Source organism: Schistocerca piceifrons, chromosome 7 (genome assembly GCF_021461385.2).
Source record: "Schistocerca piceifrons isolate TAMUIC-IGC-003096 chromosome 7, iqSchPice1.1, whole genome shotgun sequence".
Lineage (NCBI taxonomy): Eukaryota > Metazoa > Arthropoda > Insecta > Orthoptera > Acrididae > Schistocerca > Schistocerca piceifrons.
This window is the reverse complement of record NC_060144.1, coordinates 594,495,782-594,515,120: the sequence shown is the minus strand read 5'-3', so window position 1 is coordinate 594,515,120 and position 19,339 is coordinate 594,495,782. Positions and strand designations below refer to the sequence as shown.

The following is a 19,339-nucleotide window of genomic DNA, read 5'->3' as shown; positions in this document are numbered from 1 at the left end:
TTGAGGAGCAAAAACAAATATCAATGGCTGAAGATGACTCAGTAACTGTAGGAAAGTGTGTCATCTGACCAGAGTTCAAACGGCATATAATGAATGAGGTACTCAACGATTCGACTTCTGAAGCAAGTGGTAGACGAGCCCTACAGCTCATTGTGTGCATTAGGTCATCCATGAAGAGGAATGACCATGGAAGTGCCCAGAAAAGCTCGGTCAGTTCATCCGCATGCAATTGATCAGGAAATGGAAGATATAAAGAACATACTATGACCTTAAATGGTTTAAGAACTTCCATTTCAACATAATCAGTGTAAGAGTGACAGGAGAAGAATGCCATCTGCCATCAACAAAAACAGCCACCCCACCACTAGCCCCGTCTCCAGTAATACCGTCCTTCCTGTAGCAATGAAAGACACATAACTCAGGTGTGTCAGTAACTTTAAAATGAGTTTCTTGTAAACAGATGCAGAATGGTCTCTCCTCAGCCAGGAGCTGCAATTCTTTCAAATACGACTGGTATCCATTTAAGTTCTGCCACAATACAGAAGTCCCTGTAGGAGAGGTATGTCCTTGTCCTCCTCCCTCAGGGTGGTGATTTACCCAACAGGTCAGAGAGAACATCTTGCATCATAGAAGCTTAGATAATTTGCGTGGTGTGCCAGATCCAACAATAAGTGTTGCATTACAATCATTCAACACACTTTAAGGGATTCGAAATAGATACACCCGAAGTTGCAAGACTCACTTTTTATTTAATTGAATTCATCCAGACAGACAAAGCAGTATTTACAAAATAGCATATAAACCATGTCAAGAGCATACAAATACATATAATAAACTCAAATTTAACCACAAATAGTGACAGAACAACCACAGTGACTGTTCATGATGAAACTTGGCCCTTGGCTTGATGTTGAATTCAGTGTGAAACAATGTGGGTGAAGGAAGCTCATGCCAGATATGAGGCGAGGAATTATGGAAAGTTATCACAACAACCTGAGTGGAGGGGAAAGAGCACAAGTGCAGTGACCTCTTTGAATTGGAGGGATGCAGGAAGTGTTAAATGAAGGTGTTAGTGCTTTAAGCTGGTTGTGGCCAGTTGGGTGGGCTGTGATAAAATACTCCCACTGCAAGGAAAACAGACTTCTCTGTATCTCCACCCAAAGACTACTAGCGTTGTTATCAACCTATCTTCAAAACGTTTGACCCTGCATAAGGATCAAACCTCTCAAAAGGGCACACTTGCAGTCCAAATTTGATGCTGGTGAACTTGTGAATGGCCAGAATTTATTTAACTACTACCTGCAGCAAAAACATTTCTCCACAATAGCAGCATGAAATATTTCCCACATTTACTTGATAAAAGGTGAAATATTGGCCATGAAACTAATATATATAAGTTCCTTTCACATCAGGGTGTAGCTGTCAAGAATACAGACTCGCCACGAGATCCACAGTCAGTGTGTCCAGCCTCAGTAGGCCTATTCTGAAGGAAATACTGCAGCTGTTGAGAAACTCCCGAGATTATTCAATGTATCATGTGTTAATCTTACTGAGACAATTGAGAAGTCTGAAAACTGAACACTGTGTTACCAAAGCACTCATACTTTCGAATAGATGTGTGTAAATAAAGTATTATCTTAATGCTCACAATTCAGGTTTAAAAAAAAATCTCCTACGTTTTTCGCAGTCAAACAGCAACTATCCGTAGAGAGAGTAAAAAACAGGCAATCACCGGTGCTGTGCAAGAAACAGACTAACACATGACTGAAAAGTCTAGCGTCTGACCACTGAGCAAGAGTCTTGTCAGCATTCTTCCAACTCGTCTGACCACTAAGCAACAGTCTTGTCAGCATTCTCCCAACTACTGTTAACTTTGCCGCTTGAATAAATCTATCGTACATATTTTTCCATGAAACAGAATAACTACAGCTTAACACTGATTTGTGTTACTGATATTTACAAACATGTGATGTCACTAGTGTAAACATTCGGTCGACAACAGTACAACACTGCATTGACAAACATTTATTCCAAGGTCACAAGGATCTTCAATAATCAATATTGTGCGTAGCCCTCATAGCAGTTGTCACACAAATATGGGCAAATGGTATCCCAGGGAATCACAAAATGACACTGTCAAATAATTGTATTAGTTTATGCCTACTTACAACAATATAACATCTTACCTGTAAAGACGTTTTATAACATCAGCGCTTTCGTTCTTCACATCCGAACCAGCGTTGTAAGACTTCTTCATAGTGTCAACTCATTTTTACTCTCAGGAGTTTCGACGAATTTCTCTCATTTCCCACAGTAAATGGGGTACAAATTATCTGTTTCATGATCCCATTTTCTAAGTGCCTCCACACACCACAACATGCTTACAGAAGCTGTTGCGTCAGAGATAACGAAAGATCCCCATCTTCTGTTTTCAAAGATATTAATGCTCATGTGTGTGGCTGAGTTTGTAGAACTCTGTGAAGTTGTGTACACGCGGTAGTTCCTTCATCTATGAATTCGTCGTGTTGTGGTGACAATCATGGGATGTGTTTATGTTTAATAGTCACTAGTAACACAGTTTAATTATTGGATCTAGCAGCACCCTGATTTATTGAAGCAAGATGAGCAGAAGAAGAGTTCATGATGATGACGATGGATATGGTGAGTTTTACCGTAACGATTAGGGAAACCTTTTCGGTTTCAGTGTAGAATGTAGCACGCAATGATCACTGAAGTGGTTATAGCCTCACAAGAACCAATTTGTTGGTTGCCGTGGCATGATACCAAACCTTCATTGTTTTAGATGGATAAGATTTAAAAACTTACTAGAGTTTAAGTTTATTTGACCATGTATCGGTAGTTGTATTTTCGGGAATTAATTTTAAATCTGCGTTAACTTACTGAGAAACTAGTCCCGCCACTTTACAGCAAATGGTTCTCAGGGATATACTTACATTTCGAAATTGCCCAACTATCTGTGGATGCGTGTGTTTTAGACAAGTAATTGCCCGGTGAAAACTGATTTTTTACCTTGAACTTCTTTTTCAAGAAAGAGTTGCTTTGTTTGAAGAGTTGAATAATTTACATACTGAATGTTTTGAGAAGTATTCCCTGAAAACACATCACCGTTATATTTCAGAAAGGAACCAAGATACATGGCTTCATATGTGCTCAGAATCTACTAGAGCATATTAAAAATGATGTAGATAATTTGGTTGATGTTAAGACTGCATCAGAGAATTTTACATTGGACAACTCTCCCTGTTCCATTGAAGAACATATTTACAGAGACCCTTAAATTTCATGTTTTAGTTTATATTGTATATAGAATTAGCACTGGTGTGATAGTGTAGCCAGTTCACTGTGCTGCACTTTTTCGTCCATCTGAGACATCACTCTCCATGGGATCCTTGGAATACAGCTAATGTAATGACAATGTATCAGTCACTTTGAAACATTTAGAAGAAAAGTATTGATGAGTGACTTGGCTATAGCAAAATGTCATTTCAAATAACATAGACGTATCTTGTTATCAGCTTTCAACAGCCAACCTCTGTCTCAAATTGTACCGAGCAACTTGCATTTGGAAGGATGATGGTTCAAATCCACTTCTGGCTATCCAGATTTAGGTTTTCAGTGATTTCCCTAAATTGCTCCAGGCAAATGCTAGGATGGTTTGTTTGAAGGGGCAAGGCTGAATTCTTTCCCCATCCTGGAAACTTTCTAATCTTGTGCTCCATCTTGAATGATCTCGATGCCAACAGGTTGTTAAACCCTAATCTTGCCTCCTTTCGCCATATTGTATGTATTTTTCAAATGTATTTGTAAATTCAGTGGAATCAGCATTAAACATGACAAATTAACAACATATTTGACTTTACATTCGCTGACATTACTATAATGCACATGCATGATACATTGAAGTCATTGAGAACATCCAGTTCAGTATTCGCGAAGTTGAATGTGGCAGTTCTGCATTTCATATGACAAATGTTATGTAGATGCATGTGTGACATCTGTTGTTGGGTTGTGAAATGCAACTCCCCAAATGTTCACAAATGGGTGTGAAATCTTATGGGACTTAACTGCTAAGGTCATCAGTCCCTAAGCTTACGCACTACTTAACCTAAATTATCCTAAGGACAAACATACACACCCATGCCCGAGGGAGGACTCGAACCTCCGCCAGGACCAGCCGCACAATCCATGACTGCAGCGCCTTAGACCGCTCGGCTAATCCCGCGCGGCAACTCCCCAAATCTGTTTATAGATTTTTCTTCACAGCACACAGAATTAGAAAGTCAACCATCTTCTCCAGTGTTCTTGTATGTTTATCAATCCTTGAACGTATTAACATCTTGGTACCATGACGTCCATGAAAGTGCACTGAAATATTTGGTTCCACTTTAGGATCAGTGGTGATTCTCCTCATCCTATAAATACAGTTGCATAAGGAAAATAAATGGCACAGAGATATAAGCTATCCCACTCGAAAGTGGGAATGACATGACTGAGTATTATTGAAAGTGAATTATTGCTGTACTTATTTATCAGGTATTTTATTTGCTACTCCTGGCATTAATTAAATTGTAAATTTAAATGTAAAAACAAGTTTAGACATCAAATGTTGCTCCAAGCTACGTATTCTCCACACTTCACAATTGGGCTTGGGACTTCAACCATGAGGCTGGTAATAATTATGAGTAACTTCTGCTTCTGGAAACTGTTACTCCAAGGATCAGTCCCATAATAAAAAAAACATCATGTCGAATGCATTTTCTACCACTTCAACAGAATTAGGACCCTTTTTGACAAAATGAAACATGATCTTGACCTATGCGATTTTAGTCTTTCTTGGCGTATTCCACTGATGAACTCTTCTCAGGTTATCAGCCGAGTGGTGGCGTCATCTTGTCGCAACATTTCAATGAGTTTCATATGTATCATCTTCTGGCCAGAATATGATGGGTACGAAACTCATTGACGCGTTGCGACAAGACGATGCCACCACTCAGTTGGTAACCCGAGAAGAATTCATCAATGATCTTGACCATTCAAACCAGTTATGTACCAATTTTTGTGCTAATGCAGTTTGTCGAATGAAGAGGTCATAAGAGAAGTTGAGGGTTGCTGCACAAGTCATACTAAACTGTGAACTGAGAAACGCAACACCCCTGCCCATGTCTGCCCCCACCCCTCCCCCTGCCCCCCTCCCCCTGCCCCCCCCCCCCCAACCTGTCATCAATTCTTGCAGCAAAATACATTTTCTATCGCAAGTATACATTTTGGGCATTAGCAGCCGGAGTTTTCATCATGAAAGAAACTGTTGAAAAGTGACAGGACACATCATATGAATCTCTACACTTACACTGTGACGGTCAGTGAGGTGCTAAAATAGAACATAAAAAGATCCAACCGTAAATACTTGGGATGATTGTATCATAAAGTGAACACCCTTCTGCCCTCTGTCAGACATGACTGTAGAGGGAATTGAGTAGAAAGTCTGCTGAAATACAGCAAGACTACTCTAGACAGTAGCACGTCTAATTATTGCTACTCATTCTGTCACTAATGCCTTCTATTTAAGTGCAGTTATTCACTCAGAAATACTTAGACCCATTTAACTTCTGGAAGAACTGGGAAAATCACATGTAGAAAATAATTATTACATATTTCTGATGCATGCATGATTGTTGTTCCTCTTAATTGAAATGCTACCATTTTGCTGACAGTGTTCTCTGTTGAAGAAGAATGTCAACATTCCAGTTCCAAAGAAGGCAGGTGATGACAGATGTTACAGTGATATGGTCTGTGGCAGGTTGTGGACAGTGTGCAGTGGCAAGGAGCAAGTACCACGTGACATTCCAGCTAATAGTGTTGTTCCGCTACAGCAGCTCGTAGTGTGCACTCCAAGATTTGTGTAGAATATTTGGTGTTGATTTTCTTGTTAATTTAGGTATGGTGCTGTTACTTGATACTAAACTGTTTGTAATGGATGGCATGAAGCAAACACAAGTATTACTCTGAGAATCAGCAGAGAGAGTTTTCCAGGCATATAAATTCTGTTAGGTAGAATCTGAAGCAGAAATAGAGTTTCGCTGGAGTGTGAGGTGCAGGACAGAGACAAAAAAGCTCGCTGACAATACCGCAAACCTTTCTCCCTTCTCTCTCTCTCTCTCTCTCTCTCTCTCTCTCTCTCTCTCTCTCTCTCTCTGCACAGAATGCATACAGCAACCGCCTCTTGTTACGCACACCACTAAGCATCAGTTTACTAAATCATTGTAGAAAAATAACACAAATTATTTACAGCATCTTGGAAAAAACTGTTAGATGCCAGCCCCAGGGAAGACCAGTTTGAGTTCTGAAGGAAAAAGATCATTATGACTCGGTGATGTATCTTAGAAGATCGTTTGATGAAAGGCAAACCTACATTTGTAGCCTAAGGGAATTTAGGAAAAACTTTAGACATTGTTTACAGGTATACACTCCTTGAAATTCTGAAGATAGCAGGGGTACAACACAGGTAGCAAAAGGTTATTTACATAATGAACAGAAACCAGATGACAGTTACCAGAAACTAAAGACAGAGCAGTAAGTGAGAAGGTAATGAAACAGGGTTGTAATCTTTCTCCATTGTTTTTCAGTCCGTATATTCAGCAAGCAGTAAAGGAAACTGAGGAGGAATTTGGAAAGCCCTTTGAACTGACTTGCCCAGCCAGTTATAAAAGAACATTCAGTTTAACATGGATTCCAAACCACGGAGCATCTTTCCATTTTTCACATTAACAAACATCGCCAGAGATGAAAGATGCTATATGTGGGCTAAAGTGCAGTTACAGTGTTGGCAGCTCCTCCATTGCATGCTGATTTTGGCATTGTGTTTCCAGTCCACTAAAACAAGCAGAAAGATATATATATGTTCAGTAAACTAAATTAAAAAAATCGATAGTGTCCTATTTCAATGAGGAATTTGAAACTCTCGGCACAGGTCAGGAGCATGTGGAGGAACTCTGGCTCAAGTTCAGAAGAATAATTGGCCATACATTGGATAGATACATACCCAGTAAAACAGTTCATAATGGGCGGGAACCTCCATGTTATAAGGCTACTGTAAAAGAAACTTTTAAAGAAACAGATATTACTGCATAGTAGGTGTAAAACAAAAAGTGTAGGGCTGTAGATACAGAGATGCTAGATGAAACAAGTTTGGCTGTCAAGAGAGTAATGCATAATGCCTTCAGTGACTGCTTCAGCGGAATATTGTCAAATGACATTTCACAAAATCCAAAGAAATTTTGGTCATATGTAAAGGCTGATAGTGCCGCCAAAATAAGTGTCAGTCCATAGCGAATGAGACTGGAACTTAAATTGATGATAGCAGAGGAAAAAATGAAATGCTTAACTCCGTTTTCAAATGTTCCTTTACAAAGGAAAACCCAGGAGAATTGCCCCAACTGAATCCTTATTCCACTGGAAAAATGAACGAAATAAGTATTCGAGTTATTGGTGTTGAGAAACAGCTGAAATCATTAAAATTGAACAAAGCTGCAGGCCCCGATGGAATCCCTGTCAGATTCTTTACTGAATTTGCACCTGAGTTACTAACTATAATCTATTGTAGATCTCATGAACAAAAAATCGTATCAAGTTTCTGGTAAAAGGCACAGCTCGCACTCTTGTGCCATCTAATATGCTTGACATCAGTTTGTTGTAGAATCTTGGACCATATTCCTGAGGTATCTTGAGCAGAATGACCACCTCAGTGCCAACCAGCATGGATTCTGAAAACATCAATCATGTGAAACCGTACTCGCACTTACTGAAGACTTACTGAAGTCTTTGGATCAAGGCAACCTTGTAGATGCAGTGTTTCTTGATTTCCAAAAAGCATTTGACTACAAAGACATACAAGCGAATATGTTGCCCTCACTCCATTTGCGAAGGTTACAAGAAAGGGAATATCAAGTAATTGTACATCCACTGTGCACTGTACAGTGGTTTATAAAATGCATATGTAGATGTAGATTTGTATGATATCTGGCTTCCATGTTCATCTATACCAATAATGGGTTGTATTCATTTTTTTATTAAAGTCCACAATTCAAAAATAAATTTAAAAAAGTACAACCTATGCAAGAATTCTGTGCAAGTTACACAGTTAGTTGCCCTTAACTCATATTGTCAGAAGCTGGGTGTGCTGTGAGCATGACCTCTTCCTCATCAGGTGCACTCTGTGTGTGTCTGTGTGTGTGTGTGTGTGTGTGTGTGTGTGTGTGTGTGTGTGTACGCGTGCAGACTAGACTGATGCTGAAGCCAATAGACTACTCGAAAAACCACACATCGGAAAACTTGTCAGGGACCTTGCCTGTTGGTCATAGTGGGTGCTTCAATTGAATAATTTACATTATTGGTTGCTGAATGATAGGGTTAGATCTGTCAAAATAATTTCTATTTAGACAGTGTGTAAAAATTATTCAGTACACGTAAAGGTCAACATCATAAAACACTTTGAGAATGAATTTACGTAATTAAATTAAAACAATTATAAGAAGATGAATGGATGTTAGGGTTGCGATTAGCATGATGCTGGACAATTATAGTTGAGACGGTTCCCAGCCACATAAAGGACATAAATTATGCTTTCAACTGTGATTGCAGACTTTATAATTACAAAAAAAAGTATGACTTTGAATAGATCATTTGAGGAAGAATAGGAAAGAAACATCACTGAGCAGGTGAACTCCATTACATTAACTCAATAACAAAATGAAACATGAGTGGTTAGGAGAAAAATCACCTTTGAAGTAAGAATTAGTTTGCAGAAAAACCTGCTTACCAGTGCATGAATCGCGAGGATCATGTTAGGAAGACTAAAAAACAGAAACTAGAAATGAACTCTCCATTAATATCTCATGATTTCTAAAGTCAGGAGTGTGTGTTGCAAATACAATCTTACCTTGACTGCCATTGAGGTGGTTGCCAGCAATTCAGGATGTACGCAACTGCAGCCACTGTTAACTGTTGCTGGGCTGAGCTGATGTGATGAGACTGCGAATTGCAGATCTCATCATCATCGTCATCATCCTGATTACCAACCACATATGTGCCTAAGTGCAAAAAGAAACTTTGAATACATTGCAGAGGACCAAAGTCAAGATAACACCCATACAAATCTGAATACGACTCCAAATGCCTCTCAATATTTGGTAGTCTTCCTTCAGACTTCAGAAAGGAACCCTGCACAATCTTTCCAATCCCATTAACGTCTTAAATGCCCTTCCAATCAGGGATCTGGAAGTCCGTTGCCTAGCTCCAACCATCAAGTTAAAATGTATCCACCTATGAGAGACATGTATTTGAAAATGGGAGATGAATGTTGCCTGTTTCCATGTCCAGACTTCTTTTCCAGAAATTCTGGAAATTTTGTTGGGCTTTGCACACTGTTCCCACAGGGAGGGGAGAGTTTGAAAATTTGCAGACACATGAGTGGCTATATGTGTTGCATGAGGAAATGTGTCGGGAGACCACGCACAGCAGCATAATGGCAAGTGGACAGCTGAGAACTCTACTCGAAGTTTACTAACAAGGCAGAATTCTCGCCTCTTCCACCAGTGGTTTCCTGTTCTACTATTGGGGACACCATTCTTCCGTTCTACCACTCATTGTTCGCAGGAACTTAGCCAGGAGGATAATCCCTGCAAAGGCTTGTTCAACTGTCCCTGTGACCCAGTACTGTGAGACCCTGCACTCTAAATGCACAGCAGCCCTTCAAGGATGTGCAAAAGTTGTTTATGCCTCAGCAAAAAGGAATTCCCCTGGTCAAGACCAGACGCATTAATGGAAAAAACTACTACAAGAATGATTTGTTAGAGGGGTGGGCTACTTACATTGCTACACGCTACTCCCTAGCCACTCATGTAGACAACGCATAATGCAGGTGGAAAGTCGACAGATAAAACTGAATCGGAAAGCAGGATAGTCTCCCACGCAAATTCAGTATGCAAATATGATAAAATGTGAGGAGAAAGGCCTGAAATAGGCTGCCACCTCGCAATGTGTATGAATGTATAACATAAAATTCATTTCTAACTTATATGAGAACTTTGAAGGACTGCAGAAAACCAAGAAAAAAGAATTCTTTCTTTCTTTTTTTCTTACTTTGACCCAGAAGCATTATCATACCATTCCTTCTTCTTCTTCATGTCAGCTGTATAATTCTTTCTAAGGCTTTAATTTGTAAATTTTCCAGATCGCGCTTACAGAAAAAGGCGCCGTGTTTCTGAAAACCAGGAAATTGAAGATCGCCTTGAGTCACTTATTCTCAGAGTGGGAGAAAAGGTAAATATTTTACAGCATTTTGAACAATTTGAGCATTATTAACATGTGTACAAAATTATATAAGATCATAGATCTTGAGGTTTATAACTTAACAGTTTCAAGAACTAACAACAGTGTATTCAAAGTGAAAACATGTAACCTATTTTTAACACATTTTTTAAGTATTCTTACACCTAACCATAAGTTCCTCTTGGCAGAACCACTAGTTCAGAAAGTTTCAAATTTATTGTCTTTTGTGTAATTCTTATTTGTTACCTTCACCTTGTTCATTTTTCTATATTTGCTAAATATATTTTTTCAGCCCTATTCTAATTATTAGCTATGATTTACAAGTTTCACATCTTGACATTGTAAATTACTTTGGAATCTTTTTGTGAATATGATAACCATAAATTACATTGGATGTATTACTTCATCAAAATATTTAGAAGTGAATGTGAGCTACTGATATTGTGGGATACTGTAATTTACCATCCTACTACATTTCTTCACTGAAGATAATTCATAACTGCAAGTTAATTTTTTGAAAGATTTACTATGTTCTTAAGTATTTTCCACATATTTTGTGTTCAGTTAATTGGCCGCAGATATTGTTGCTTGGTAACACTACGGAAATTAACAGTTTCTCTTTGTTTGTTTTGGCCACAACTCTAGTGTTCAGAATATATACATTCCAGAGAACTGAAATCTTACAGGCCAATTTGTTTAGTTAATGTGTAGATAAAGTACAGGAAAAGCTTGTAACTCATTGCCTGAGGTGTCACAGACAGATAATAGACATGAGCTCCCGACAGTGTGGTTTCAGGAAAGAGAAATTCACCAGGGGTGCAATAACTCACACAACGCATATTGTGTTATCGCTTAATAGAACAAGTATGTTATGCAGATGAGGATGGATGTTGTTGAGGTGTTTGATAATTTATAGTTCAAAAGACTGAAGCAAATGATCTACTACGCAACTAATAACACTATGAGCCTTTTGGAAGAGGTTGTTTCTTTTGTGTGTGTGTGTGTGTGTGTGTGTGTGTGTGTGTGTGTGTGTGTGTGTGTGTGTGTGTGTGTGTGTGTGTGCGCATGTGTGAAACGTGTCATCTCGAATATCCTATGGATCCTTACTCCCCGGACTTTACTGCAGCAGACTTGTTTCTTTGGGGAGCAGCAAAATCTGTATTGTACCACATTTGCCCACTCACACTTTGTGATTTAAAAACTGAAGTACCTGTCTCTGTAACAACAGACCGGCAGTTGCAATTTGAATGTTGCGGAAAGATAATTGTGAAAAATATCACCATCGGCTGCTTGCAGGTTTCTGCTTGTGGTATGTTGACATAGAGCCATTACCGAAACAGCTTCATAATATAACAAACACTAGAGCCTGCATTGTCTGCACAGATGATCTGCTAATTACAGTATCTGCTAACGCAATGGCTAAGTTAGAGGAAAATAGTAGGAAAGTACTCAAAAGACTAAGTAATTGGTGAGTTGAAAACAAGTTAACAATATCAGAACAGATTGTCTGCTACTAAAAGGGCATTTTCAAGGTTGTGAAACCCTACAGTCAGAATAAATGACCAACCTGTGAAAACATAAGAAGAATATAGGTACCTTGGTATAAATATCAACAAAAAGTGAAACTATCATATACGTGTAGAAATCATTCACCAGAGAGGCATTAAAATCCTGAACAAAGTAGCAACAATTGTCCAAAGAAGCTTTCAGTTGCTCCCAGGTTGAAGAAGAATGTACCACAGTGCAACTGTAATCACTGTTGTGGGTTACAGGTTAAGTATTTGGGCTCATAGAACCAGAAAGGTACGGACAGCACAAACTCTCCAGCTAGTAAAGAAAAGTGTACTGTGCCTGACAGACGTGTATAAAACAACACCAGCTGAGGCACTGCTAGTGATATTGGCCTTCTTACCTCTGGATGTAGCCATAAGAAAGAGAGGTGCACAATATTGGCACAAAAAGGGTGGGTGTGATGAGCGGGGGAGATACCGAGCCCAAACACCACATCAAATAAGGAAATATTTCTTTCCTAGCATAAAAGAAAGATCCAGAATGTCATAATTCCTTCCAACCAAGGGAGCGCTACACTACCTGTTGCGACATGGCCTATATCTCAGCTACTTACTGAAAATGTGAGAAAGCACGACAGACACCTGTGAATGTGGAGCAGGCCGGAGTGGCCGAGCGGTTCTAGGCGCTTCAGTCTGGAACCGTGTGACCGCTACGGTCGCAGGTTTGAATCCTGCCTCGGGCATGGATGTGTATGATGTCCTTAGGTTAGTTAGGTTTAAGTAGTTCTAAGTACTAGGGGACTGATGACCTCAGATGTTAAGTCCCATAGTGCTCAGAGCCATTGGAACCCCGCCCCCTTTTTTTTTGGAGCAATCAGCACACCGGATCACATTGTCTGGAAGTGTGCCATTACACAAGATGTTACAGACCAACGTAGGAATCTCTTTTGTAATACATCTGTAACATAATAAGCAATGAGGAACTGTGGCATATGCTGAACTTCCTGATAACCAAATATCAGGTTGTGAACTGCAAAAGTACATGAGCTAGAGACAAACAAGAAGAGGCCATACATCATGGCAACAATACACTCCTTGGCAGATCGTCAAACGACAGCAACCTTGTGGGGGCAGTGAGGAGATGAGCCTTGGGAAGGACTAGGAAGTATTTTCTGATATCATGACAGCCATCTCTTACACCTCAGGTGGCACAGTAGTACGACCCCTGAGAATCCTGAGTTGTGTCTCAGCGTGCCAGGACTAAATATCCAAACAAATGAGAAACCAACTGCTGTAGTGTAGTGCTGTGTAATGTTATACAGTAGTGCAGTCCATGATCATAAATTACAAAAGCTTTGATGTTGCAATGCATGTAGTAAAGTAGACCAGTAATATGTGCCTTCTGTATGTTGTGATGTAGCTATGCAGTGTAGTAAGGTAGACCAGTAGCATGTGCCTTCTGGATTCCAGATGTACTTATATTTGTGAGCCAGATGTCCAAAAGTTAGTATATAGATGTTTTATTATTATTTGAATATAATAGAGGGAAACATTCCATGTGGGAAAAATATATCTAAAAACAAAGATGATGTAACTTATTAAACGAAAGCGTTGGTATGTTGATAGACACACAGACAAACACAAACACACACACAAAATTCAAGCTTTCGCAACCCGCAGTTGCTTCATCAGGAAAGAGGGAAGGAGAGGGAAAGGCGAAAGGATGTGGGTTTTAAGGGAGAGGGTAAGGAGTCATTCCAATCTCGGGAGCGGAAAGACTTGCCTTAAGGGGAAAAAAGGACAGGTATACGCTCGCACGCGCGCACGCACACACACACACACACACACACACACACACACACACACACACACACACACACACACATATCCATCCGCACATATACAGACACAAGCAGACATTTTATTATTTTTTATACAAATACTTTATGTTGATGTTTTGTTTATCTTAAACACTTTAATGCTTACTTGTACTAACACATGTTAAAATTATGTTAAAATATTACATTTTGATTCATGCCAAATCATGTGCAACATTTGGTCTGTTCTTGTATGTACATAACAGACTAAAAGAAAATACAGATAAATAAACACATTCCTGTAATATAGTTTGTATTGTAGAAAATTCCTGTGGGATTAAATTGTTATATGAGGACTAAAAATTACACTCTGACTCAATAGATCATATAGAGATCTGCCTGCTTCAGAAGTCTGCCATATAAGACAACTTTTTTGTGAGTTTGTGCATGACGAGCATAGGACCCCAAGCCATTGCAATACTACTTGCTTTGTCCACACTCATAGTCTGGTTGTTAGCATCACTTTCTCAGATCACAGTGTCCCATGTTTGATTCCTCGCTGGGTGGAAGACTTTCTTAGCTCGGGACTGGGTGTTTGTGTTGTCCTAATCATTTCAAATCTTTTCATCAGTGCACAAATCACCAAAGTGGTGTCATAGAGAAGAGCTTTCACTTGGCGGTTCAACTGCCCCAGATGAGTCTCCCAGCGAGTAACAGTGTACAAGCACATCATTTCAGTTCAGTTCTTCTGTTCCTGTGTTAAAATTCGACACTCTGACTATCTCTTTTCTCATACTTATTCTGTAGAGCAAATTACTTGCTTACAACCTAGCTGGGTCACAGACTGTTGATTCTGGTTTGCCCAATTTTGTTTCCTTTATTTTACACCATATAGTTCAGTTAACTTGTGTTTGGTCCCCACATCTGAAGTTGACCTCCACCTTTCAGAATATTTTACAGACATGCAGGGAGGATCATTCAGTACACAGCTTGGTAGCCAGTCTGTGTGGGGTATCGCCAGTACCCATATGGTATTAGCCCCCGGACCACACATGGATTGCACTACTGATGGCCGAGCTGTTCTGTGTGCAAGCTGAGGAGTAGGTGCCTGTTCATTTGGGAGCTCCAGGACTCCTGGCAGTGGCCAACAAGCTCGTTGGCCTTCTCTCATCTGGAGGTTTGGAGTGTGCATCATGGCAGATTTTTGGCATCGTGAAATGACTATGGCTTGAGTCCCCAGTAGTCTTTTGAGACTGGCTGCAGTTCAGCACTGATCATTAAAACCCAAGGAACTGTGAGGAAAACAAAACCAGTCGACATACAGGCATATCTGTCCATTCCTAGTTTTCATCTGAACAGATGGAAAGATCTTTCTCTCTACTGAACCAATTTTCTTTGTGGAGAATATTAAAAAAAAATAGAGAACTCTTATTCTGTAGTGAATTAGGGAGTAATGTATCAGGAGGTTTTAGCAAGTATACTAATCCACTATGAAGAATCGTCTCAGCAAAAAATTACCATGAAAGAGGATACAGGTAGAAATAGTGTAAGGTGGAATTAGAGACTGTCCACACTGCTTTATTTTTGTTCAGATGCTTCAGGAGGGTTGAGATATGTTGGCTGTGAACCTGCAGCATCTGCCTGTTGGGCACGCCTATTTGCTCCGTGATTCCTCCGGTTGAAGGTGTCGTGTGCTGCTGGGAATATGCAGCCACTGGCAAAGACAATGTCATCATCAAGACGAATTATCTTTCAATATTCCAGTGTCTGTGTGTAGAACCTTTAAAACCGGCATCTGTTGTCATTGATACAGCTTGTGTGAACTGCTATAATATATGTTAAAGAGAAGTAATGAACTTTGAAATATGGAGGAGTTGTAACAAGAGTTCATTCTAAATCATTTCGTAGTTCGAAGTAGAAGTTCTGATCTTTCATTTAGCTTTCACTGCAAGACGGAATGAAGTCCAGACATGTTGGATGTTCGAACACAATGGTGAGATGGAGGATCCGGACCACCAGAAACTAAGCAGCTGGACAGTAACTCATCAAGAAGAGATGTGTGAGGTAACAGATGACAATCTGAAATGGTGTTCAATGCATACTCAAACAATATAAAACATACCCACAGCTTTTACCGCAACAGTTCATAAATTTTGTGCCACACGTTCCATCTTAATTAAGACAGCAAATCGTACCCTTCCCCCGGCAACTAGTAATGTACCCGTTACTGTCAGACCCCATAAGAACCACAACATGGTGCAGGGATTAATTTTGCACTGAGACTTAATGCTGCAGGTGGATGAAGAACTTCACTGTAGCTTGGAGAGACGAAGGATCAACTTCATATGTTTTAATCATAAAAACCTACCAGGCAGCAAGGGATACATTGTGAACACTTAGAGAGGCAGATATCTACTTTTTACATCATGTATGTTGAGACCTGCTACATAGCAAACTAGACACCTACGCATTGATTCTCTTCTCTTAGGGTATCTGCTTTAGAGAAGGTCAAAATCACATTACTGCTGCAATGTGAAACTGGATTTCCCACCCCTGATGGATGCTAGCGCTTTGTGTGTATGCCTTCCCAGTACACATTCAACACTAATTATGGAGACTGTAGCAGGCCACTTCGTGAAAATTCATCATGTGTACTACCACCTGTCTGTGTCAGATGTTGTAACAACCACCCTCCCCACTCCCCGAAGTGTCCTAATCTACTAAAGAAACATGAAATCCAGGAATTGGAGGTCACAGATCACCTCTCGTATTTTTGAAGCTTGGATATAATGGGGTTGTGTGTATGCTCTCTGTGATACCAAATTTTGTCACTAGTATGACCAGTTCATTAACAGCACCTGGTGTATTTACAGGGTTGCTACAAGTTCTGGAAATCAGGGAATTTCAGACGTGTCAGGGAAATCAGGAAATATCAGGGAAATTTGAGGAAAAAAAAGAAAAACACTGGAAAAATTCTCATTTTCGTCTCAATAGATGAAATGGTTTGTTTACTGAGATGTTATACATCGTCGCTGGCTGGGCGCAGCTGAGTAAATGAGCCGCTTCCCTACTCCTCATTCTTACTGATTCTTCCCTTTCTACCACTCCCCTCATCTTGCAGTCAGTGCTGCCACCACATCTTGCTGTTAGCCTAGCAGGTGCCGACGAGAGGCAGGTAGGCATAAGGAGTGATTTGTTTGGATCTGATTCTCAGTGACTGTTGACGCAACAGCCAGAGACTTGAGTTGTGCCTGAATGATTATGTGAATGTGTGTGTGCTCTTGACTTCTGACAAAGGCAGTGGCCAAAAATTTAGTTGTGAGAGTGTGATTTTTGTGTGTGCGTGTGTGTGTGTGTGTGTGTGTGTGTGTGTGTGTGCGCGCCTGTCTGCATCTCAGTGATCATATTTATGGTGAGTTGTTACCTATCCTCATTAGTATTGATTTTCATAGTATTCGTGCAAGTTATCTGTTGCATGGTTTCATCGCCGCACTCTCATTTTGTCAATGTGGTGTCTATGACATGTAAACAGCTGGCCATACCAGTCGACTTCCATGACAGGCCAAAACCACTGGCCATTTCTAAGGCTATCTCTAACAGATTGTGCCTGCCAGTCTGGTGCTCATCATTTCCAACCAACATGCAGGCCCTGCCCATCGGATGTAGTCTCACTGATTCGCCTGCAGGCCAGGCTGGCATAATGTGTGGGGCGTAGTGTGGCAGATTTTCATGGTTTATCCGTGGACTCAGGACTGCGGTACTCCTCAGCAGGCCAGAGGCTATGAGCAATGGATTTCAGGAACTGCAACTGTCTCACTGCAAGAGCATTGTACAGTGTGGAATTTTATAGACATTTTATGTACTCTAGTACATTTTGGCACTTCAAAAGTAGTTTCTAATATATAAAGTATTGATGGTAAGAGGAAGAAAATTGTGGCAGTCACTGGCAGTTTGTACGCTATGTACTCAAGTATTTCGTGAAAGAAAAACCACACAATACCCGGAAAAAAAACACATAACACATTGGGCAATAACCGACAATAACAAACATAGTAAAACAAACATTTTATTGGCAGCCACTTACAGTGTTAGTGTGTACAACTCTTCTTTGCCTTACACACTTCTTTCAACAAGCCTGCTTTTTTTCTGAAGTCAGTGAAGATATTTTAAATCTGTCTTGCGACTACAGTGAAATACGAATTTTTGTCACCAAATGTGTTCGTTTTATTGAAATAAAATAACATTAGTGGTCTTAATAAAACATACATACCATTGGGCTTGCTTTCTCCATCAGAAAACAGTTCAGTGCAAAACATGTTGATGTTAGTAGTTAAGATTCTTGCTCACATGTTTAGAAATACGCAAGTCCTTACATTTTTTGACAACTTATTTGTTTACTTACCCTTGAGATCTCAAAATTTGTCTCCCCAGAAGGCCAACAGCTCTTTTGTGGGTACGTGCGTGGGACGCACAGATCCCTGAGCATTACAGCCTTTATTCGTTTTCGGGCTGCTCTCCCATACCCTTCCTTCTCCTTCCCTGTCCTTCTTCCTTTCCCTTTGCTCCTTCCTTTCCTCGTCTTGGTGGTGATCTTTATGTCGACCTGGCTGTCCTCATGACTTTGCTTCATCTTGCAGTTTTGGTTGGTTGCTTTTCCACCTCTTTTGGGTTTTCCTTTTTGGTCTGCCTCAGGGGTTTGACCCCCATCTCCAAATTTGAAATCTGTAGAGTGAGTCAGATGGGGAAGAACTCCCTTCCTAGCGCCTTTGGCATGGGTTCCTCTCCCTCCCCCTCCTCCTCTCCCTCTCCCTTGCCCTCACCCCCGCCCCGCCCCTTCCCTTCCCTCTCCCTTTTCCCCCTTCCCCACTAAAGCCCTTTTGCTTCTTTGCTATGTCACCAGCTTGGTAGCCAGCCCATGATCTGGCTGAGCCCTCTGATACCACAGTGATCACACTGCTGGTACCTGTGCTGTGAATGCCTTGTGCAAGCCCAGTAGTGGTTGCCCGTCTTTTTGGGACATCGGAACTCCCAGCAACGACTGTCCTGCCAGGCGGCCATGGCTGTGGCTGGGTGGTGCCCACAAGGTGAGCCCCTGTTCGTGGTGGGTGGTACCAAGGCTGATGTTTGGCACATGAAATGTGTTAAACTCTCTGATCGCTCTGCTGCAGCCGCATCTCTTCCTTGACATAGTTCTGTCTCAGTTCCTGTTTCTGCCTTTCCAGCCTTGCCCTCCTTGGATACACCATGAGAGGAGGGCCAGACAAGCCAGCTTGGGCAAACCCCTTTACATTGTTCCTAGTCTGTACTAGGACTGATAGGGAGACTTTTGCCGCCACCAAACCCCTTTTCTGTGCAGAACATACTGAGAACAAGTTAGTTGAAGTTGAGTAATTAAGCAAGATTAGATCTGGCTCTCTCCTTATAAAGACAACTTCTGCCAGTCAGCCAGCCTCCCTCTTTGCCTGCAACCATTTAGGAGACAACCTCGTCGCTATCGCTCCCCGCAAGACACGCAGTATGACACAGGATGTGTGTTTGATGATGAACTTTTGGCTAATGTGGAATGGCATGGCGTTCATTTCATCCAGTGTGCCCAGAAAGGCCCTAATGACCATTGCGTGGACACTGGCATTGTCATCGTGGCATTTTAGGATCATACCCTGG

The 19,339-nt window shown here is 40.7% G+C and overlaps 2 protein-coding genes across 2 annotated transcripts in view; one reads left to right on the top strand and one right to left on the bottom strand.

The window, feature by feature from the left end:
• The window catches only part of LOC124804984 (nonsense-mediated mRNA decay factor SMG5), a 277,769-nt gene extending 275,365 nt beyond the window's left edge, over nt 1–2,404 (bottom strand). The window contains exon 1 of the mRNA XM_047265375.1: nt 2,187–2,404. Coding sequence (XP_047121331.1) covers nt 2,187–2,257 — 71 coding nt within the window. The 5' untranslated portion in view covers nt 2,258–2,404. The remainder of the gene's footprint in view (nt 1–2,186) is intronic.
• A 68-nt stretch (nt 2,405–2,472) lies between these two features.
• The window catches only part of LOC124805082 (nuclear cap-binding protein subunit 1), a 174,774-nt gene continuing 157,907 nt past the window's right edge, over nt 2,473–19,339 (top strand). The window contains exons 1-2 of the mRNA XM_047265516.1: nt 2,473–2,661; nt 10,250–10,338. Of these exons, the coding sequence (XP_047121472.1) occupies nt 2,622–2,661; nt 10,250–10,338 (129 nt within the window). The 5' untranslated portion in view covers nt 2,473–2,621. The remainder of the gene's footprint in view (nt 2,662–10,249; nt 10,339–19,339) is intronic.